Here is a 25,181-nt window from a genome sequence, read left to right as displayed (position 1 = left end):
CCCTAAATTGCACTCTTTAGATGTAATTTCTGATCATCGTAAACATGCCCTCTCTTTTTACCCCTCGGTCAAGATTGATGTTATTGGTGACTTTAATGCTCATCACACTGAATAGCTTGGTTCTAACGCCATTGGCTCTTCTGGAACTAAAGTTTATTACTTCTGCATTTCTCAATCTCTTACTCTAATAGTTAACTTTGTGACTCGTTTTTCTGACAATCCTAATCATTTACCTTCACTCGTTGATTTATTTCTGGTCTCTGATTCTAGCTTGTACATAGTTTTTTTCTCTTTTAGATGGTTCTGATCATGAAATGATCTCTTTAAATCTTTCATTTTGTACTTCCTTTCCAGACTCACCTTATCATCGCCCTACTTACTACTACCTTAAAGCTGACAGGGATTCTTTTTTTATTCCAGACAACATTCCTGTCATAGTCTTACAAAATTGATTTCCAGAAATCTCTTCAACTCACACTAAACTATTTAATAAAAGCTTGACTGATACTTGTTTTCCTGTCTGCTGGAAAATGGCATCTGTTGTTTCAATTTTCAAAAACCCTGGTGAAAACTCTGATCCCTCCAATTATTGTCCTATCAGTCTTTTTTTTCTGTTATTAGCATTAAATTTCTCAAATTTCATCTTGAGTCAAATAATTTACTGTCAGGCAACCAATACGGTTTTTGATCCTCTCGCTCGACGGCTGACTTGCTAAGTGTTATGATTGAAAAATTTTATTTTGCATTAGATGGAGGCGGAGAGGTTAGAGCTATTGCTCTTGACATATCTAAGGTTTTACACAAAGTTTGGCTTGCTGGTCTTCTTTATAAATTTGTTTTATATAGTGTATCTTGGAAACTTTTTGAGATTATTAAATTGTTTCTTTCTAACCGTTTTATTTAAGTCATTCTTGAAGGCCAACACTCTTCTTTATTTCCATTAACTTCTAGGGTACCACAAGGTTCTATCCTTGGTCCTGTTGTGTTTCTTACCTTCATTAATGATCTTTCCAACAACCTTACATCTAAAGTAGCTCTTTTTACTGATGACTCAACTTTATACTCCTGTCTTGACAAAAAAGTCTTCTCTTTTTAATTGCTTAGAACAGGCTGCCGATCTTGAACCTGATCTTACTCCTGTAACAGATTGGGGCTCACACTGGCTTGTAAACTTCAATTCCAACTAAACTCAGTTATTTACTGCAAACAACTATTGTATTACTGTTGACATTTTTATAATAATGAATTTCATTCTCAACCTCTACAAATCTCTTATTCGTCCCAGTATGGAATACTGTTGTTATATTTAGGCTAGTTCTTTTAATAATATTCTTTCTCTTTTAGACAAGGTCATAAAATCCATTATATATATAGTTGGACCCAATCAATCGGCTAAGTTTTCCTGACTAATACAACCTTCAACTTTTTAGGCTTTTAAAAAAAGAAAAGAGTTATATAGCATAGAAACAATTGGATGCTTAAGCGCCAACCAGTCTATACAATAAAGGTGAAAAAAATTAGTTTCTATTAAAAAATAATTTACGTAGTGTTTCTTTGCAAACACGAAAATACTATAATTAAAGTTTTTAAGTGCACTAAACTGCAATTACAATTTTTTCGGTTTAGTGGCTTTTGCTAAAGACTTTCAAACTTTGAGTCAAATTATCACATTTCATAGTATTTCATAGTCTCATTGTATAGGTTGGTTTGGCGCTTAACCATCCAATTGTTTCTATGCTATATAACTCTTTTATTTTTTTCTACTAACTCCCCACATAATAGTGGTGGCTTGCAGCCTTGTTGTGAGAGCACCAGACACAAAAAAAAAATAATATATATATATATATATATATATATATATATATATATATATATAACGGAATATATAAATATATATATATATATATATATATATATATATATATATATATATATATATATATATATATATATATATATTCCGTTAAACTTCTTTTTCTCATAAACTTATCTACTGCTTGTGGTCATGACAACATTCCTGTCATAATCTTGCAAAAGCGTTCTCCAGATCTCTCCAAATTATTCAATTAGTGTTTAACTGAATCTTGTTTTCCTGCCTGCAAAAAATGGCATTTGTGGTTTCATCTGTAATACCATAAAGTTAAAGCACTTTTTGTGTCATATTTCTGTCTTCACTTTATAAAACAACCTTAGATTTTTTTTATAAATCAAAGATAAAAATTGATTTTCAATATCATATCTGTATCAAATGAAACATTTAAAAGTTTTTTTAAAACCCCTCGGTGTCTCCCTCAGGAACTGTGAACGCTTTTTTTTTTGGGGGAGTTTCAATTATAGTTATCTAGATTTAAATGCAAAACTTTAAATACATTTATATGGTTTAGAATTTCATCCGGATTGTAAAAATGTTTATATCTGATAGAATTTGGCTTGAAAATATTATCGGAAAATTTGTAACCAATCACATTTTTAATTTGATTCCGAAAAAAACCTTATATGGCTCAATTAATATTGTTTTGTGAACCGCGTTGTTTATGTTCAGTTGAACTAGTTTAATTCCTACGCGAAAAACAAATGAATTTATATCTCTTATCTAAGGTAAAGAGAATCTTTCAGAACAGCATTGCGTCTATTTTTATACCCTCTACGTCTTTCATTGTTATTACTTCTTGCATACTATACTGATCTAATAAAGATCACTTCTTGACCATTGTTTGCCGAATATAATAAAAATAGCTCTGAAGTACTTACAAATACACTTCTAGATTGTCCAAAGGTTGTTTGAAACAAAGTTTAAAAATGTTGCTGCGTTTAATCTTACACCGAAAAAAATCTCAAACCATTGGCTAAAGGGTACATACATGTTTGAAGAAACGCAACTATTCACATGTATTCATTCATTCTTTTTTTTATGTTATTGTGATTGATTTACATTTCTTTTTCTTGCAAAATTAAAGCAAATTATAAAAGTATACAAAGTTCATAAGTTCTTTTTTTTTTGTGTCTGGTGCACTCCCAACAAGGCTGCAAGCAACCACTATTAAGTTGGGAGTTACTAGAAAAAAAGAAAAGAGTTATATAGCATAGAAACAATTGGATGGTTAAGCGCCAAACCAACCTATACAATGAGACTATGAAATACTATGAAATGTGATAATTTGACTCAAAGTTTGAAAGTCTTTAGCAAAAGCCACTAAACCGAAAAAATTGTAATTGCAGTTTAGTGCACTTAAAAACTTTAATTATAGTATTTTCGTGTTTGCAAAGAAACACTACGTAAATTATTTTTTAATAGAAACTAATTTTTTTCACCTTTATTGTATAGACTGGTTGGCGCTTAAGCATCCAATTGTTTCTATGCTATATAACTCTTTTCTTTTTTTAAAAGCTTAAAAAGTTGAAGGTTGTATTAGTCAGGAAAACTTAGCCGATAGATTGGGTCCAACTATATATATAATGGATTTTATGACCTTGTCTAAAAGAGAAAGAATATTATTAAAAGAACCAGCCTAAATATAACAACAGTATTCCATACTGGGACGAATAAGAGATTTGTAGAGGTTGAGAATGAAATTCATTATTATAAAAATGTCAACAGTAATACAATAGTTGTTTGCAGTAAATAACTGAGTTTAGTTGGAATTGAAATTTATCCATTTTTTCAATTTATTAAAAAAGAACCCTGTCAATATCTCGATGATACTGCCAAACAACTGTTTGAAAAAGACATGCATTTGCATTATATATGAGAAAACAGGAAAATCTGGAACGAGAGCTATTGTCTATGAATACAAAACAAATTCCTTTGAATCATGATATTTTTAAAAAACAAATATTGGCTCAAAATGCAATTAAAAGATTTTTAAAAGATGCTGGGTTCTTAAGAACAAATTACGAAGCTACAAGGGACAAATTGTCTATATTAGATATTAAAGCTATTCCATCTGTGATGAACGAGGAAAATATTTATTACATGATACAAAATGAAATGAATAACATTTACTGGAACAATTATACTCGATTAAAGACTGCAAATCAATTTTTAGATAATCCTATTGATGATGTCATTACATCAGTGAGCGGTATAAGCGCCCCCTGTTTTAACATAGAATGATATGATATGCCATAAGCGAGATTTGAACCCACAGCGGGTCAATGTCATGGCGTTTGAAACATTGTGCGGAATGCGAATGCACTATGCTACGTCGACGTGATGGTTTATGGAGTTTTGAATTTATTTAAATTGCTATTATAACGCTTATTGCAGAGTTTTTTTCTTCGTAGAGTTTTTAAAAAGTTGTTTACTCCGATTTTTAATCTCTTTAATCTTGTTCATAAAAGCGTTATTAAGACTTTCTAAATTTAACTAACATGACACAGCATTTTCTTTTCATTACATAAAGTTACATCACTTACTCTTTTATTCAAAATAATCTGTAGAGATTAAATTTTATACATAAAAAGCGCGTTTCTTGCTAACAAAATCAAATGGCTCGAACAAAAATTATATAGAGAATCAAAATGTCGGAAAACAACTTTGTTCCACAAGAATTAGAGTTTAGCGATAAAGATATCATCCTTATCGAAGATGATGAAGAAACTTACTCGAGATTATTTAAATTAGAAAAAGACCTTAAAGAAGAAAAAATATTCATTTTAAAAACGAAGAAAACAAAAAAGTAAGTTATTTTTTATGTTTTGTTTTTTAGAAAAAAAACATATTAAATTTTTTAAGAGTTTTTATGTTGTTTTTTTAGAAAGAAAAAAAAAATAAATATATTATTTGTTTCTATTTTTTCGTCTTATTTTTGCTTCTTTTAATTGATGTTTGATATCGACATACGATTCAGCAGTATGAACCCAGCGTTTGATTCTTTTACCGACTCTTCCAAGTTTGCGGCTTGTTTTTATTATCTTTATATCTGTTATTTGTTCTTCGTAAACAAGATAATATTCTTTTACAATTGCTCGGTAAATACTCGCTTTCAGTCTGCGTCGATGTTGAACTCTGTTTTGTACTAGTTTGTGTTTGAACTGCTTTTTTTGTTCTAGGTACTGTTGTTTTTGTACGTGCCATATTTACAGTATTTAACGATCTAGGAGTATACCTTATTTTAGGCATTTATTAAAAAAATGATATTTTTTATTTAAACTTTATATTTTATTTTTATTTATTACAAAAACAACATGGTGTTTATATATAAATGAACCAAGTTCTAATTATTTTTTTAGTTAAAAAATGAATTATATATCTATTAACAAAATTAAATATGAAATTTATAATGATACTCACTCAAATCGCTGTTTCATTATCCAAGATGGAAAAAAACGTTTTATCAACAAAGTCTTTGCCTATAAGAGGTAATTTTAATCACCCTTTACACATAAAAATATAAAAACTATTTTTTTTTATAATACTATTTTTTTTCTTATAGATTTAGAAATACAAAGACTGGCGAATTTTAAAAAATTTTGTCAAAATTTCGTGCTTCAAAATAGAGAAGTGAGGCCTTCCCACTGGGACTATTCCCCCACGTAAGTTTAACTTTGCTACTTTTATTTATAAAAAAAGATGAAAACTTGTTTTAATACTCTCGCTCCATTTTTTAGAGAGTCCAGATCCCGAACCAGAAGAGGATTAAAATTTTGTATTTTTTTTTTTAGAAAAAAATTTCTGATAGTCTTTTTTTTTTTGTTTATATTCTTTTGATTATATTCTACTTTTTATATACACGAATTTGTATATTTACTTTTTTAATATATAATATAAAAAAACGATTAAACAAATAATAAATAATATAGCTAAACAACTTCATCACCATTGGAAACAACTGGCAATTTATTTAAACTTTAAAAGAAATGTTATTAAAAAAATTGACTGTAAATACATGAGAAACTTTGATAAAATGAAACAAATTTTAGCGTTATTTACGATACCAAATACGGGCAAAAAAAGAGCGATAAAACATTTGTATTATATTTTAACAAAATGGGAAAATGATATTAATGATAAAAAAACTTTTATTTATTTTATCTCAGTCTAAATTAATTGTATTAAATTATTTGTAAAAAAAACATTATTTTTTAGTTAAAAAAATGAAAAGTACTCTAATCAAACTCAAAACAACAGAACGTTTTAAATCTCGTTGGCAAACTTTGGCTGAATATCTCGGTTATAAAAAGCAAGAAATTGAATGTATTCAACAGGATTATCACAACACAAATGAAAGAATGTACAGAGTGTTAAATATATTATTTCAAAAACACTATTTAGAAATTGATGCAATAAGAGCTTTATATGGCGCACTTTGGTATTGGTTGAATTCTACAAAAGAAACAAATCAAGGGCTTATAAACAACTTAAAAGAAACCATGGAAATGTTAAAAAACTTTATTTTACAATAATCTTTTTTTGTATATTTTTTTGTATATATCTTTTTTTTTCAGCTAACTAATATATTAATAATAAAAAATGAAAGGATTTGTCAAAGCTTGCGGTGGTAAGAATATTTCTTTATATTTTTTCATTTTTTATATATATTTTTTTTAATATATTTTTTACATATTTTTTATTAGTTCTGGAGAAGTTATAAATGAATTTTCTGTTTGTCTTCATAATTTGTTTTCGTTAACAAAAGAAACGAATGAAGAAGAAGAGATGGAATTTGAAGAAATGACAGAAGAAGATTATGAAAAAATATATATAGAAGAAATGCTAGAAGAAAAAGAGACAAACGAAATAGACGTAGATGAATACATAGAAGAATTAAAAAAACAAATGTTAGAAGAAGAAATAAAAGAAATAGAAAAAGAGATACACGAGATTATCAACGAAATAGATCTAGAGCAATATATAAACGAAGTCATCAATAAAATGGACTTTATTTATAATTTTTTGAATTTTATTTATAATTTTTTGTAAATATATATATTTTTTAGCAAACTTAAATAATGACAACTAATAATGAAAATTACGAAGATTTCCAGATTTTGGAGATGTATTCGAAGAAGAACAAGTAGAAAGTGTGTCATTTAACGATGTTTAGGCGTATAGCGATTTTTTTCTTAACTTTTTTTTTATTTTACACACCTTAACATTTTATTACCACCCTCACACCCATTACTCAAAAGACCATCGGGCGCTAGCGAGGGCGGGTCTCTTGACTCAAATATTCAACATTGGTATATCATCAAACGATTTCTGTGATTACAAAACATTTTTTAACAGCCGGTTTAACGTTGATAAATCAACGTTAATAAAACTGTCATTCTAAACGTTGTTTCAACGTAAATTCAACGTTATTGTAACGTTTTTTTGCGTCGAATTAACGTTGATATAACGATTGAACCTAACGTTAATTTAACATTGATAAATCAACGTTAAAAAAACTTTCATTCTAAACGTTAAATCAACGTAAATTCAACGTTAGGCTTCAACGTAAGTTCAGCGTTATTTCAACGTTGTTTGCTTGTTGGGATATGTCTTCCAAAGTTATGTGAGTTGTATGCCCATCTAATACTAAAATATGAATACCACCAACTTGCTCAGTTTCGGGTATAAATACTTCTTTCAGCCATTCAATAAACGTATCGTTCTTCATCCAACCTAATTTTGAAATTGAATATTTGCCCAGCTCTACATTGTTTCAACGTTGAAATTTGGTTGAAGCGTTCTTTCAATGTTGTTCAACTATGTCACAACGTTACGGTTTAAACGTTGTTTATTTAACGTTGTTTTAACGTTTTTAAATTTTAAAATTAAATTTAACGTTGTGTCAACGTTTTTAAATTTTAAAATTAAACTTTACGTTGCTTCAACGTTTTTAAATTTTAAAATTAAATTTAACGTTGCTTCAACGTTTTTAAATTTTAAAATTAAATTTAACGTTGTTTCAACGTACGTTGAGTTGGTACTCAAAGTAAAATTAGTTTTAAAGAAAAATTAAATCAAATAAAGTATATAAAATAATATTTTAGTATAATGTGCAACACAGAGGTGTTTATGTGTGAAATTTTGAATTCTCAATTTTCAAAAACGTTTTATTTAGTATTCAAATTTCTACTTGTTCTTACGATAAAAGAAATTAATGGCTTATTTTAGAAACTGGGGAAAATGCCACTCTAATGTTCTAGCTCTGGCAGAATCATCTTCTTGTAGTGAAGAAGAGAAACTCGAGAAAAATAATGACAATTCAAAATTTACATAAAACATAAGTCAAGTAGAAGAAGACAAAAATTCGGAAAGCGATTATGAAAGTAAAGAATTTCTTTATGATTATTTGTCTCAAAGTGACAATGACACTGTGTTTTTCTCAGAAGAAATTGAAAAAGACGATGTTTCTCTTAATCATAAACTGGCGAAATGGGCAATAGAACACTGCTGTTCACGTGAATGTGTTTCAACAAGCTGTTAGCTATACTGATACCAGAAGCTTCTGCGATCTGCAGAAACAGCTTTTTGTATACCAGTTTCAAGACAAAGTCCTTTTATCAGACGATGCCCTTTTCAGAAGGGCATCGTCTGTTAAAAGAACCTTGCTTTAGACTCAGATTCAGAGAAAGGTAAACCATCAATACTTATTTATGTAAATATTGATGGTTTACCTTTATTTAGGTCTACATCAATGAACCTTTGTTTGTACATCAATGAACCTTTATTTAGGTCTACCCCCTAACCTTTGGTCTATTTTATGTAGAATAGTAAATTTTAACTCTTATTGTGGATTATTTTATTGAAAATCTAAACCATCAAATATTGATAATTTAATTTTTGATTTTTTAAATGAATATAGACAACTTCAGTTAGATGGGATATTTTTAAGACAAAAAAGATATAATGTAGTTATTAGGGAATTTATATGTTATGCGTCTGCAAGTGCATTTATTAAAAATACAATTAATCATAATGGATACAATGCTTGTGAAAGATGTACAGTTAAAGGAACTTTTAGTATACAATGGGGATAAGGAAAAAGGAAAGAAAGTACCAAAGTTAGATAACATTAGCAGTATATTATTAATTGTTTTTTAGTGTTATTTATATTTAAATTTATTGCGTTTGTAAAAATACTCAACAAAAGTTGTTTTGTGAAACTATTTTAATTTATAGAGTTTCAAAAGAGAGTGTTATATTTACTTACTGATATAAGAAATGAGCTAAGAAGCCAAAACACAGTGATCAAGCCTGCTTATAATAGTGAATTTATAAGCCAAATAAGGTTTATTTCGTCAGTAGCTGAATTTGATGAAGAGGACAATATATTAGATGGCAAAAAAAACACAATCATCATGGGTGAGTTTTTATAAGTATTTTATTAAATATTATATCCTTTAGTTTCAGAACTTTTTTTATTTTTATGTCTACAGCTTTATGTCAAAACTTATAAAAACTTATAACTATATATTAGAACAATAGCTTCTTATTTAGTTGTATAATTTCAATGGTTTAAGGGCAATTAATGTTTGATATCCACAGTTTCATTTTCATTAATATGATTATAATACATTATGAGCAAGGTTAGACAATTATTACAACCAGATGTCATTCCTGGTGTTAACTTGTTATTCAGATCAGGACTGATTATTTTTTTCTTGTTATACTACCAGAAAATTACCAGACCAGGTTTACAAGCTCCTCCTAAGATGAAATTGAGAGTTTTGTGATATTTTATAATATACCTTATATTATACTATTATATTTTACATTATTAATGAATATTATCTATTTTTGTTCAATATTCCGTATTACTCTTATGTAGATATTTATGTTTTAGCAACCTGGGATTCTTTCATTGTTTTCCTTTGATGCCTTGAATTATTTGAACATAATATTTTCAGAACTCTGCGGAATAATAGAATAATAAATATATTATTAAAAATAAATTTAAAATAATAAATTTATAAAAAAAAAGAAAATCTTATCTTTGCTAATAATGTCTACTAATATTATTGTTTAGCAAGTATCATGGTTATAAAATGTCAAGATTTAGCTAGTTTAACTAGGCCTGTTAGTACACTTATTTTATGGTTTCTTTATCTTATTATTAGTTCATATAATAATTTCAGAATCAAATATGTGGAGCTGTTTCAAATGAAAATTTCAAGGAGAAGAAGGTGTAATTCCATCTAATTGGATTAGTGATAAAACTATTTATTGGCATCTAGGTACCAAAGAATTGACAGCACTAAAATGCCGAGATGGCTTAAGTTTGGCTTAAGTTTCCACAAAAAAAAACTAAATTCTTTTCAGGTATTACATCTATATATTACAATTATTATTTTTTAAATAATGTAGTAAGAAGAGTTATTTTGTTGATACAAAATATATAACTATTCATATAACTATTTCAATTCCACAGAAAGCAAACAGGATTGTGAAAAATTTGAATTCACAACTACAAAACTCTTCTTTTTTATTTCTTGATGGAAGTATAATATTCAAAATACCCATTCTTGGTCTGCGAAAATGATTAACACCTGAAAGTGCAAGGGATTGTAAAAATTGCTTTAGCAAACGCATGCTATTTAACATAAAAAACGACATTATTGACCCCTGTCCAAGCCCCATAAGTGTAAAAACATGGACGTTAAACCTAAATAAAAACGAAAAAAATCCTCTAAATTAGATGCAAAATCTCCTCTAAAATCCCTTTATTTCCGATAAAAATTTTATGTGGCCACTCTGATAATTACTTTTCAATGTTAGAAAAGTTTAATATTTTGATTACCAGTTTATTTTGAAAAAAGGTTGTTTCATTTAAATTAAATATTTGAAAAAGTTATTAATAATCATCTAAGAGCAGGGCCATCCCGAACGGGGGGTGTAGGGGGTGTCCCACCCCCCAATGCTGTCATATAAGCATTTGAGTTGGTACATTTAGCAAGTTTGGAACTATAGTTGGCAAATATTGCAAATATTGAGGACCTTATTTATTTTGTTTGTCTCTAGTTGGCAAAAAATACATACAACACCACCCCCACCCCCCTCATTTTTTTTTTTTTTTTTTTTTCATGAGAGACCACTTCAGGACGGCCCTGTCTTTAAAAATTCAGAATATTTTTTGAAAAATTTTAAGGCCTCCATGGATATGAAGGGCAAAGATTGAAAAATATATTTATGAACACTAATATATATGGCGTTGTAAAAGGTATACCTTTAAAAGTTGTAACACTTTTCCATTCATCATGCTTTTTTTCAAATCTTCCCTTTCTGATTTTTTTAAATATTTTTTTTGTTTACAGCTATTGTATTCAACGGAGCAAAAGAAACCTCGGTTAACTTTCTAAAATATGCTCCATTTCAAAAAGGTGATGCAAAAGAGAAAAAATTTGTGTAGATTTTATTCAATTATACGTAAATATATGTAACATTTAAATATATTTTTTAATAAAACAAGTTTTATCTCTTTCTTTAGTCATACTATAGTATATATATTAAAATATATATATAGTATATATATTAAAATATATTTTAACTAAACTAAATTGAGAAAGTTCTAAGTAGTCTAAGTATACTCTATAAGTAGAATTAATATCCATAATATACCTTGATAATATAATAGAGATGTACAACAACACTATTGGACATGCATACAGGTAAAGGGATCTCAGAATGTTAGGTGTTTTTTAAGGTCCTGCTAAGCTCCAAATATTTGAGCATATACTTTGTTTTTACTTTTATCAGTTAAAGTAATACTCCGGCTAGATTGCCAAAATGTTTTAATAATTTTATACTATAGTTTCCACGTCTTTAGATAAATATTTAGGACTTTTTTTTCATTAGGGACTTCAGAATGTCAGGTTGAATAGTAGGTAGTATTGTTGCCAATATTGCTTAGGGAATCATGAATTTCTGCGTAAATTATTTATTTTCCATGCTGAATATATTTTTAAATGTTTCACTTATCTTTTATACTTTCACTTATCTTTTATACGTTTTATACGTTCACTTATCTTTTATACTTTTTACATTCCACCACACAATGTTAGGTTAAAGTACCTCAGAACGCAAGGAAAATGAAAGTTAATTAAAAAAATAGAAAAGTTATTTGCATTTAATTTCATTTCGACGTTATGAAATGAATAATCTGCTTATAGTTTCGTCACGAAACCTCATTCAAAACACTGTTTTCTTTGTTTGCTTTTGAAAAAATAAATGAGTTAAACTAGAGTGCGTTTACTAAAGTAAAGCGCAAGTACAAAAGTGTGTTTTGATATTCCTTTCAGTAAAGAATAAATAAGAAATGGGAAAGTCCTTTAAAATTAAACCATCAAGCAAATCAAGATGCAATGTTCTAAGAGATGTCATAATGATGAAAAGTAAGCTGTTGAGTGGTGCCGAATCAACAATAAACGTGGTTGGGCCGCAATCAATTCAGGAAAATTTCCACTAATTAAAGATCTTAGAACAATTAATAAACGAATTGATGGTGTCATTGTAACGGGAAACGAGAAGATAAGATATTGTTCAATTTTTACAAAAGATGAAGAAGAGTCGTTAGTCTGTTATATAAGAAACAAGAATAGGCAAAATCTACACATAATTGAGAAATGAAACATTTTTTTTATAAACTGTTTTAAACTGTAATAAAATCCTAGTTTTTAAATATTGTTCATTAAGAAAACTAAACTTATACTATTTAGTTTTCTTGTATTATTATTTCAATAATATATTTAGGTGCCTCCAAGGTTTGAACAAGTCGGAGTTGACAAGGATACTGTTGAATGTTTTGAAAGTAAGAAAGCAAGCCTGTAGAAACCTTCGTGGATGTTGATCACTAAGCTATCACCAAATGCTCAACGAGCACTCCAAATAAAGAAGCTTAGCAAGTCTTTTTGAAAGCGTTGGGATGCAAAATATCAAAAGTACATAACCAAAAAGAGACAAGGAACTGTATCCATAAATCGTGCCCATAACTGCACAAAAGCAATGGCGTGTAAACACCTCAGCAAATTAGCTGAAGAACTTATAGAATGTAATATTTTCATTGATGCAAATCAATTAGAAACAGGTGTATGGCAGGGATATATAGATACCACTGGAATTTACAATCATGATGAAAACCCCTAGTTTATAAACTATGGAGTTGATGATACTCCAAATGGTTTAGTGTATGCTGGAAGATGGGAAAGTTGTCAAAAGATGATAAGAGAAAATAGAGAATGCGTAACTATACATCCTTTTGTTTCCTTTGGAGGAGATATAGCAATGTGCCAAATCTTATTCAAGGGAAAAAGGATTAATGCCCACATGGCTCCAAAAGAAGCAGTTATACGTATTCCAAATCTTCTAATCTCCACAAATTGGGGTGGAAGTCAGGATCATTGTACACATCAATGTGCATATCAAATGTTTGACCAATTTTTAGCAAAAAAAAACAATATAAAACGGCCTGTTGTTGTCCTATCTAATGGTCATTCTTCAAGATTTGACAGCGATGTATTGACATTCCTAAGAAATCATAAATGCAGGTAAAAAAGTTGGCATATCAAGCGGAGGACTTAGTGTTAAGTGGATGCAGGAAGATAAGTTTTTACAAGGTGAGCTGTGTAAAACAGGTTTAAAACTGAATATGATCAATCCTTTTGTGAAATAGGACCCACAAATGCCTTCAGTTTAAGTCTGATGAAGATAACATTGAAAACTTCATTCCTATAACTGATTTTATCTAGAATACATCCTAGCGTTCTCTATTCGCCTCTTTTTGAATTAAAGTTTACCTGGATCTTATTTTTATATTTTTTGTTCATTACATTTTTTTAAGTTAGTTGATGTTATAAAAAAAAAAGATAAAAAGTAATAACTTAAGTTTGTTATATGGTTTTTGATTTGGTACCTCAAAACGTTAGGTGCAGCACCTCAAAATGCTAGGTATTTTAAAAAGCGATTTTAAGAAAATTGGATTTATTCTGCGCACCCATCTTTTTAGCACTGTTTTTGGAGTCATAAGGCAACATTTCTGATAAGGTTCTGCAAACTTATTTTCAAAAGAGATTGAAATATTTAAAATTAATTAAAAAAAATAAGTTTATTGCTTATAGGCTATTTTCAACGTCTTCGTAATTTAGATTATTTTGTAAGGATTATATGTAATATTTTTGTATTTATGACTTAACATATTCTTTAATGAGATTATTCAACGCTTTTAGAATTTAATTAAAAGAATCGAGTTCTATGTTGGTTTAATTCAAACCTGACATTCTGAGGTCCCATTGCATTATAAGGTCCTTTTACCTGTAGTACGTTTTGATGATGATCACAGTTTTTATCAACGGTTTCTGTGATTACAAAACGTTTTTAGCAGTCGGTTTAATGTTGAAAATCAACGTTAAAAAAACTGTCATTCTAAACGTTGTTTCAACGTTTGAATGACAGTTTTTTTAACGTTGAATGACAAGTTTGAATGCACGTCTTGTCTCTTTTCGACACACTACGGGTGCTTTGCCTTGTTCCTCCAAAAAACCTGTTTCATCACAATTCCAAATATTCGACCCAGAAGTTATATCAGTCTGTTAATATTTCTTGGCGACCCATTCAAAATAACAATCAATTATTTCTGGGTTACAAGAAGCGGCTCTTTTAGATGCTAAGTTATCCGCTTTTCTTGTTGAAATTTCTTTAGAACATCTTTTCATAAAAGCATACAACCAGTCTCTTTACCAGGCTTGCCATTTTTGAATAAGTGCAATTGATCTTCGCGTTTATGGCAGCCACATACAAATTCTAGGATTTCATTTCGGGTTAAACCATAACGCCAGTCACCAAGTAATTTGAACGTATGCACCATTAATTTTTCTGTTTCATTTTAGAGTACCGTTGTTGTACCTGAGCCATGGAAGCCTTTTTTGTTTTTATTTTTGTGATCTTTAAGCGTTGAGACTGGAACGCCATGTTTGAATGTAGCTTTTCTCAGTGATGTTTTATTTTCTTTCATGTCAGTTAATGCGGCTAGTATATCGTCTTCCTTGTATGCTTTTGTTTTTTTATTTTAAAGTGAGTGAGTTAAATTGAATTAAGTGATGATTATATTGAGAAATAATATAATAACTAGTTTTAATGCGTAAGAGATGATTATATTAACAAATAACATTATAGTTCATTTTTAATTAAACCGGAATTAACACTAAGTTAATTAGAAATAGACAGGCGCTTAGTCACTAGCGATAAACTAAACTAAGTAATGAATCGAGTGTGCAGTTTTATCAGAAAAAAAGTTTTTTTTTCAACTTTTTGTTCTAGCTGCATAAAAATGAAACTATCAGAATTAAAATTAAATTTCCAACAAGATGGTGCTAAAATTATTTCTATATAAGTTTCGGATCAAACACTATTTTGTTCGCAACGATAAAAAAATATGTAAAAATTTTTTACTCCCAGTTAAAGTTGTATAAAAAAAGGAAAAAATGAAGTTCAATCAACACATAATTTTATCAATTCGAATAGAGGAGTTTGTTCTGTATTTGAATCTACTTTTTTTCATAGCCATACCGTTCAGTTTTTATTTGACAAATTTCGATAAGTGTGCGGAATAATACGGTGTGCGGTTTGACCCGGTTTTACTTTATTTATTTTCTAAAATATATATTTAAATAACTTGTAAAATCGGACCTTTTGGTTAAAAAAGATTTTTTTTTTAATGAAGTAAAATCTAAAGTAGAATCTGAAGTTTTTTAAAAAATTTTTGATTTCACTTCTTTTGAGATCTAACATGACATACTTTTAAAAAACATTTATATATTAGAAATATTATTTATTTAATTACAATTTTAGAGACCCATTAGATTTTTAAAGGTCTTAGGGCACTATATATTTTTCTTGCACATTTAAACTTTTTAAAAATATTTCTGAGGGCACAACTTTTGGACACCCTTACTAAATAAATTTAAAGAACAAAATTTCACTCCGCCCTACTGTCTAGGCTGCCTCATTACTTCGTCTTACTGCGATTGCATCTATTTGACAATAAAAAAGATTCATCAATTTATATTTTAATAAGCACGAGTTATGCTCATAATTCTCTTGAGCATTTTAAGAATAAAAAAACTTTACTGAAAAATAGTCATCACTTCAAACCTCAGGATTTTTTAATTTGCGGCAAAATTTTCTATATATGCTGACAAAAATCTGAATTAAAAAAAAAGTTGAATATGTTGTCACAGTTGCAATTGGAAAACTGAGTTTTTTTCATCTGCTACATTTTGTAAAAAAATTTAATCGAATAACAAGAACCTAGTAAAATCAAATATAGTGGACAAAAACCATTTGATATTAATACACGTGTCATTGTGGCTTTTCGTGAAATGGGTAAAGGGTTATCATCATATGAAAAAGAAGAATTTGTTAGTTCAATGCTTTACCACAAGACAATATAGCAAACATTCCAGATACATTTGTTTGCAAAAGACAATTTTTATCTGGATATATAACAATAACTAAATTTGACCATAAAAGGTCTCGTAATCCTCTATCAGTTTTCACTACTATCAAACCTTATTTAATACCTACTCCTCTACCGTCATTAAGAAAATAACTTATAAATCAAAATTATGCCCTACAAACTTAATATACTTTTAGCTGTTGATAAAGTTACAAAATCTAGTAAAATAATGAATCTTTTGCAAAACATCAATGATATGAGCTCCATTACAGTTAGAAAAAAATACAGCATAGAAACTGTTGTACGAGCATTTGGATACTTTGCATGAAACGATTTTAAAAAGAAAGTCCTTTGGAGAGGACATATAAAACTTTTTTTATGACTTATGTTTTCTCCCTAACTTTGTAAATTATAACTTAGGTTTTAACACAGTAGAAAAACGTTGTTTTGAGGTACACAACACTATCAATATCTCAATTTTTTTAAAAAGTGGAAATAGAACAAGATAATTGTAACGTCGCGAAATGCTTTTTTAAAGTCGATGCTAATACATCGAACACACACACCTAAAGAAAAAAGTTTGTTTAACGTCCAAATAACTACCATTAGCAGACCTTTAGTTGTATCCTTATAAGTACCAGGTACAAAAGCAAGTTGAGAAGGATTAAAATTTTTCCGAAGGAAAGGAATTAACAATTGCTTGAAGTCTACTTGCCTACAAGTTTTTTTGATGAAACTGAAACTGCTCTAAAATCTAACATTAACATAAAAAAAGCAACACTTTTATTGAAATATTTGTAAAGATCTGGATAATTGTGAATAAAAAAGGACTGGATGTTGATATACAATATAAAGATCCAGAAAGAGCAGTTAAATACCAACTTCAGAAGATGCTAGACTATCCTTTTTACTTATTCTTGCAACAGTGGTGGAACAAATGATAAGCAAACTAGGTAAATTTCAATTAACCAAAAATGCAGGTGCAGCCTCAGCTCATACGTGTTGTGGTTAGTAGTCATTACAAAATTTTTGTTGCAAAACTCTTTTAAGTATGTAATACTGGGAAACTTAACAACTGACTAGGGATGACCGGAATTCCGGCCGGAATTTGTGTCTTTTAGATCAATTCGCTTCAGGCTGGAACTAAAAAAGTTTTTTTCCTTTTTTTTTTTATGAAATGTGACACAGGCTGTGTAAATATATCAAAAAATCATTATCCTACAGAGCAACAAAGAACTATAGGTAAATCTAGGTAAAAAATACAGATGTAATTTTATTTCCAGAAATAGCAGTACTGCAAATACAGTTGCAAAAACATTTGTATTTTTTACCTAGGTTTACCCATATCATTGCTCTGTAGAATAATGATTTTTTTATTTATTTACACAGCCTGTGTCAAATGTCATGAAAAAAAAGTAAAAAAAAAAATTCAATTCCAGCCAGAAGCGAATTGATCTAATAGACACATATTCAGGCCGGAATTCCGGTACATCCTTACAATTGACCAACTAGAAAAAATGTTTGGAAAACTTCGACAAGGATCTCGAGGCGCGTGTTTCATAAATGTGCAAGTCATTGAAAAATTAGGAATTCAATAAACAAAACTAAGTCTCCATATTGGTATAGATATTGATTATCGGCCGAAAATGGACACAGCTGCCAGAAATATAGAATACTTTTTAAGCACTAACCTTATCGATATATTTGACAATTTGCCTGAAAAGAGTATACAAATAAATGCAAACGCAAGATTAGCATATATAATTGGATATATTGTGTGAAATAAAGTTGAAGAGTAAGAGGAAGGATTTTATTATAAAAAAAATGGTGATTACACTGTTAAAATAAATAGTTTGTGATTTGAAAATCACAAATGACAATGTTTGTCAGTGGACCATATTATCTTATAATTTTTGTTTCTGAATTGTTAGTAATGTCTGTCCGAAGTAATTTTCCAATGTTCAAATGTTCGTACTGGAGTCTTTTAATTTTAATATGGAAAAAAAAAAACAATACGCTTTTACTTTCAAACATTTTTTTAAAAAAATGTTGAAAATATTAATTTATACGCTTTTATGTTTTTTTTATTTATTTTAGGTGCCTCAAGAAAACCTAACGGTCTTGTCACAGACAATTAGGTCTTCTTAGGCAGTTCTTTTTTTAAACTTTGTTACAAACTTGTTGTTCTTAAGTATGTTTAACTTATGGTTTATAAAAACTGTAGCTTTTTAATATATACCTGGAAAATTTCTTTTTTTTCGTGACTTTCTCTGATTGTATGATTTTGCACCTTAGAGCTTAAAAATGTTTAGCCAGGTTTTGTTTTTGTAGATAAAGCTTTATATCTAAGGAAGATTTTTTTACCTTTGCGGCAAGCTCTTTATAATTAAACAGGATTTAATAATTTAGTATAATGAAAAAATTAGCTATAGTTCATGCGCACTAAATGTAAACGTTTTTTTTTTACGGGTAGTCAGTAAAATGAGAACTTTTTTGCGAACCGAGTTAATGACTACTAGAGTGATATTTAAAAAAACGTTTGCTTTTTGATTCTTTTATTTAAATATAATGGAATTAGATTTTCTTATTTCTTTTACATTAAAATTACAATAAAGTTTAAGCTTGGAGTGAAACTAAAAAAATAGTTAAAAAAAGTTTTTTGAACTTATTGCTAATTCTTATTTAAAGACTTAATCGACACCACTAATTTAACAAATTATGAAATACTTTCTTTAATAATGTGATGTAAGTTTTTTAACAAGTGGGAAGTTATTATTCTAAAACTTACAAAAAATAATTTTACCCAGGTAAGATAATACAATTTACAGTGAAATTTCAGGAAAGTGGCGAAATCATTTGACAAAATTTTAAATTAAAAAAGGATTTTTTAGCTGGATAGGAAATAGGGTAAGGTTGCTAATATTGTACCGATGCCGATATTGCATTTTTACAACCCACAAGAAATTTTGTAATTTACTTTTTATCTTTGCTGAATGAAATTAAGGAGTCAAATGTTCTTTTTTTGTCATCCAACTGCATTAAGGCCAGAGTAAGCTCTTGTTGGTTTATTATTGGAGATTTCTTATTTTAGGGATTTATGGCTAAGCGTATTTCACTAAAGAGAGTAGAAGATATGATTTGTTCAGTATATTTATGTTAAGGTGGTAGACCACTATTAAAAATCGAAAAAATCATTTTTTCAATTTTGAAGTTTTTAAGTAATATAATTATCGTAGATTACGAATTTCATATTAGTTTTATATAAAAATAAAGGTAACCCGATTAAAAATCAGTTTTTAATAATGCGGTTTAGGCATTTTCATAAATTTGTCCGTAGCAACGGATTGTTTATTCCGTTGCTATGTAGCTAAAAAAGAAGTTATCCCATAAAATACCATAAAAATTAAGACAAAAAACTTCATTTGTGGTGACTGCTACTCTAAAACTACTTTTTGTTTATTATTAAATGCTTTTGGTGCAGTGTGTTACATGGATTTTTACGAATTTCTTTAGTAAATGTCTAATACTTTACAACAACCACAACTTTCCTCAGCTAATTTTCTGTCTTCTATACTTTGGTTAAATAATAACTAAAATAATGGGAAATAACGATAAAAGAAATAAAGCAAGGTATAGCAAGAAACGTAGACTCTTCAGAGGAAACCAACATAAATCATCAAACGTTGTAGCTGAAGAAAATCTATCTAATTTAGAAGAATTACAATTCAAATGTAGCTCTGCAAAAAAAATGAAGATATTGTCATCCTGTTGCAGTAGTAAATCCGTCGATATTGTAAATAATGATTTTGTAAATAAAAATAATTTTTCTGCTAATGATGATCAGTCCAATGACTGCTATATTTTTATGAACACTAACATTTTAGAAGAAATAATTACTGCCATAGGCTGCTGTCCAAAATGTTCTGCAGATGTTAATTTTAACCATGATGCTAAACTTAAAAAAGGTTTATCACACTGTATATTTATTTCATGTGCATCTTGCCAATGGGAGCAAAAGTTTTATTCTAGTAAAACTATAAGCAAACCAGTAAAAGCCGGTCCGAAAACTTTTGATGTTAATTTAAGAATAATATTAGCTTTTCGAGAAATAGGTAAAGGATACTCTAGTATTAAAAAATTTTGTGGTTTAATGAATATGCCTGATCCTATGAACAAATCTTCTTTTAATTCATTAAACGAAGAAATTGCCAACTCTTACAATTACATTGCCGAAGCGAGCATGAATAATGCAGCTAAAGAAGTACGAATAATAAGTTTGAAAAAAAATTATGATGATCATATTGTAATCGACGAGGACATTTCAGGGGACGGAGCTTGGCAAAAGAGAGGGTACTCATCACTCAATGGATTAGTTACTATAATTAGCAAAACAAATGGAAAATGTATAGATTATCGTATACTTTCTAAGAAGTGCAAATCTTGTGAGTATTGGAATGCACACAAAGGTTCTTCAAAATATATGATATTTAAAGACAATCATGTCTGCTCAATTAATCACAAAGGATCTTCTGGATCAATGGAGGCAAAGGGTATTGTTGAATGTTTTCAGTCCTCTATTGAGGCAAGAAAATTAAGATATGTTCGATACATTGGTGATGGTGATTCTTCCTCGTATCCAGCCATACTTGCAGCTAATCCCTACCCAGGACAGACAGTTAAAAAAGGTGAATGTGTAGGTCATGTCCAAAAACGTATGGGCACTAGACTACGAAACTTGAAAAAATGTACGAACAAAAATGATCTAGAAGATAAAAAGTCACTTGGTGGCAAAGGTAGGCTGACTGAAAAGGAAATTAACAAAATTCAAAATTATTACGGTATTGCTATTCGCCGAAACATTGATAATCTTTATCAGATGCGTAAAAATATTTTAGCAGTTTTACATCACTCATGTGTAGCAGATTCCTCTGATGCAAGGCATATTCTTTGTCCAAAAACCAAAGATTCATGGTGTAAGTACCAAAGATTAAAACTCCAAAATAAAGATTATAAAGAAAAACCAGGTTTACCTAATGCTATAAAAACATTTATAAAACCAATATTTAATGATTTAATGTCTGAAGATCTTCTTTCAAAATGTCAACATGGATCAACACAAAATAACAACGAGTCTTTAAATGCTTTAGTTTGGAAACGTTGTCCAAAAGATGTTTTTGTTGGAATTGATGTATTAAATTTAGGTTGCTGTTCTGCAATCATTTTAATGATGGACTTAATGGTATCAATAGAGTTTTTGAAAAACTTTATTTAAAACCAGGGCATTATTCTTCAAGTTTTTTGGCATCGTCTGATTTGAAAAGAGTTAGAAATATGGAAAAAAAATGTAATGAAAAGGAAAAAAGCAGGCGAAAGCAGTTACGAAGTATTCGTCAGGGATTTTTGGACAAAGATGAGGAAGAAGAGAGTTTATGTTATGGTGCAGGAGAATTTTAGTCTATATTTACTTTTTATTTATTTACTATAAACAAATATTTAATTAAGATGATAAGAGTTAAAATTTAAACTAAATCGCAAATCAAAAGAAAAACTTTTTTTTTCAAACTGAAATACTACTTTAATAATAGTATTGTTTATTAATATTATCACTTTTTTTAAACATATTTTATTTTAATTTTGCGTTAGTTTTACTCCACAACATGTTTATAATAAAATAATATTTGTCAGGTTTTTTTTTTGTGTTTTTATATTTTTATTTGAAGTGTTAATGTTTTTTTTTGTTTAAATGTGTTTTTCTCAGTTCTTTAAAATTCACGACTTTGCGGTAATTATCTCTTGATTCTTATAACCGATTTGCATAAAATTTTCAGGAGTTGTTCCTTTAGTTATTATGGATGTCCCCTACCACTTTTATTGCATTATGATAACTCGATAAAAAGTTATTAAAGTCCATATATGGTCAAAAATGCCCCTTTTTGTTTTCAAAGTGTTTTTTTTATTTAATAAAAAACTGCTTAACGTTTTTCTTTTGTTTTGGTACAGGATCTTTTTCATTATATTAAAAGCAAGTCTGAAGAGTTTTAAGTTGATACCATACATAGTTTTTGAGATATTCACCGCAACAAAACAACCCTATTTTGGGGTTTTCGGGACCAATTTTATCAAGCCATTTAATAATCAAAAAAAAAAAAAAAAATAATTGTCATTAAAATGTAAATTTTAATCAACTTATATAAAAATAATTTCTAAAATGTAAATTTTGAAGGATTTTTTTTTATTAGTGGTCTACCCACTTAAAGCATAATTTATCTCAATTCGAAACAACTACCTAGAATTTAAAATACCTTATTATTAGTTGTCAAACTTTTTAATTAACCGAATGTCGGATTATTTGCGTAAATTGTACCTCAAGGCAGATCTTAAATTGTACCGACGATACCATTTTCACCGCTAAAAAACGCGTGTAAAGTTTAACAAATTCCCATTAAAAAAAAAATAAAATTTGAAATGTCCAAACAGAGATATAGATCATGGAGGGAAGACGATATGGAAATATATCGGCAACTTTTGCCAAAAATTAAGTTTTTATGTATTTTATTTTACTTTATTTAGTGTGTTTTTAAAACAAATATAGTATAAATTGTTTTACATTATTTAGTATAACTATCTTTAATACCTACCTTCTAGCTAGCCCATTGGTTAGCGTACAATTTAAATAAAAATTGTACTATATTTGGTAATACCTGTTTTTGGCATTTTCCAGAAGACACAAAATTACAAGTTGCATAGAGTTCATTAAATAAAAAAACTACATTTCATTAGATTATGGGCAGTTAGGTGTTATATTATGTTATGTCAGAATATTTCCAATCGCTGATTTTGCAAAAATCATTCGTTTTAATCAGTTATTTTAATCTCTTAAATCTAAAATCATAAAATATTTGCGAAGTTGTAAAGTATTTAAAATCAAGAAAGTGGTACAATATTGGATTACAATGGTACAATTAAGGATCTAGTTTCCTTAATTGTACTCTTAGCGCTATTTTTTTAATTTGATTCTTTGGAACTTAACGCTTTTTAAATTATGAGTTTTTTTAACATCTTTACATTAAACAATCCCTAAATTATGAAATACAATTGAAAATCCACGTTTTAACTCAGTAGATGGCCTACATTTTTTAATTTGATCTTAGGGGGTGCAATATTAGCAACCTCACCCTATAAAGGGCGGCCTTTTTATATCTTTTCATGTGCACATATATTTAACAACAACAACACTTGTTTTATAAAAGTGTTTTATATAATAAAATGCTAAAAAGTATCCCTAAAATTTAGAAATGCCATGTTTTTCAACAATAGCGTTTAAAAGCGATATAAACTGATCATTTTCTTTGACTTCATTTTCCAGATGATCTTTATATAGATTTCGAAGTCCTTCTATATCATTAACTTTATCTATAATAAAAAATGTATTTATTGCGTGTGTGTGTGTGTATATATACATATATATACATATATATATATATATATATATACATATATATACATATATATATATGTATATATACATATATATATATATATATATATATATATATATATATATATATATATATATATATATATATATATATATATATATATATATATATATATACACACACACACACACATATATAGCGAGAGAGATACACACATGTACCATAAAAGTAAGAGAATTTCAAACGAGAGGATGAAAAAAGAGCTAAACAAAGTAAAAGATCTCTTCAACTAACTTGTGACTTTACTGAATAAAAATTAAACAAGGTTGAATTTTGTTTATTAAACGATAAGTCATAGTAAATTTGAGGAGCAATCATCAAAGCATTTATAAAAAAGAGGAATAATTTTTTGACTCGTTAGTAAATATTTCTTTATATCTATCGTATAATAGAACCATTGTTTTTCAGTTGATAATTTTGACTCGTTACTAAATATTACTTGTTTCCACAATTAGTGCTGAAATTTATTTTTTTAACGCGCACTTCATTATTTTTGTTAAACTAAAGCTTTGCTGTAAAATATAGAATTTCAAAAATTTTTTTTTTGCTGTAAAATATGGAATTTTAAAAAAATCCTTCTTCTAATTTGCATATGGGTGTATGTATATTTATATAATTTTTATTATTTAAGATACCTATATAAAACAATTTAGGTAAGATACTTATAAATTTTTTCAACACTCCATATTAAATGTAAGTAATCAAAATATTAAATTTTGATTTAGTTACATTAATTATACAATTTTAATCAAAATACTTTAGTTTAAATTTTTCTACGAATTTATTTTGTGCGTGAATATATTAATAGTTTTTGAACCTTTTAAAACTCTCAAAACTAAACCAATCAGATTTTTATAAAACTCTTAAAATTAAAACCAATCAGATTTTTTTAAAACTCTTAAAATTAAACCAATCTGATTTTCAATTATTTGTTAAGGATGAGCAACCTAATTTTTTTCTAAATATTTTAATTACTTATATTACATACGATTACAATAACCGTATGTTAGCTTATCAATTAGATGTTAGTATTTCCAATGATATGATCATCATAATCATATGATTTTCTCCAACTTTCAATCATATGATATATAATTTTATAAGTTTGGTTTAATGAATTTTTTGAATATTTGTTTGTTTTTTAGTAACTTGTTAGTTCATCAAGCCCCATAAATTTTTAATCGGCGCAACTGAATTGCACCAGCCAAGAAAATTGGCGCTAACCAATTAAACGATGTTTTCAACGAAACAATAAAGTTAAAGATTGATGGCGTTAAAAGGTAAACAGTAAAAAAACAAACAAACA

At 28.2% G+C, this 25,181-nt stretch overlaps 1 protein-coding gene and 1 long non-coding RNA gene across 2 annotated transcripts in view; one reads left to right on the top strand and one right to left on the bottom strand.

The window, feature by feature from the left end:
• The first annotated feature begins 4,486 nt into the window (after window positions 1-4,486).
• Window positions 4,487-6,971, top strand: LOC136081641 (uncharacterized). Its single transcript, XR_010638969.1, has 5 exons — window positions 4,487-4,679; window positions 5,233-5,361; window positions 5,436-5,535; window positions 5,611-6,500; window positions 6,577-6,971. It is a non-coding gene; the product is annotated as an uncharacterized LOC136081641 (long non-coding RNA).
• Window positions 6,972-23,612: 16,641 nt separating this feature from the next.
• Window positions 23,613-25,181, bottom strand: part of LOC101239941 (leucine-rich PPR motif-containing protein, mitochondrial) — a 125,306-nt gene continuing 123,737 nt past the window's right edge. The window contains exon 31 of the mRNA XM_065799184.1: window positions 23,613-23,789. Within this exon, the coding sequence (XP_065655256.1) occupies window positions 23,659-23,789 (131 nt within the window). The 3' untranslated portion in view covers window positions 23,613-23,658. The remainder of the gene's footprint in view (window positions 23,790-25,181) is intronic.

This window comes from Hydra vulgaris, chromosome 06, assembly GCF_038396675.1.
Source record: "Hydra vulgaris chromosome 06, alternate assembly HydraT2T_AEP".
In the NCBI taxonomy this organism is placed as follows: Eukaryota; Metazoa; Cnidaria; class Hydrozoa; order Anthoathecata; family Hydridae; genus Hydra; species Hydra vulgaris.
Note: the sequence above shows the minus strand (reverse complement) of the source record. Positions and strands in the feature narration are given on the sequence as shown.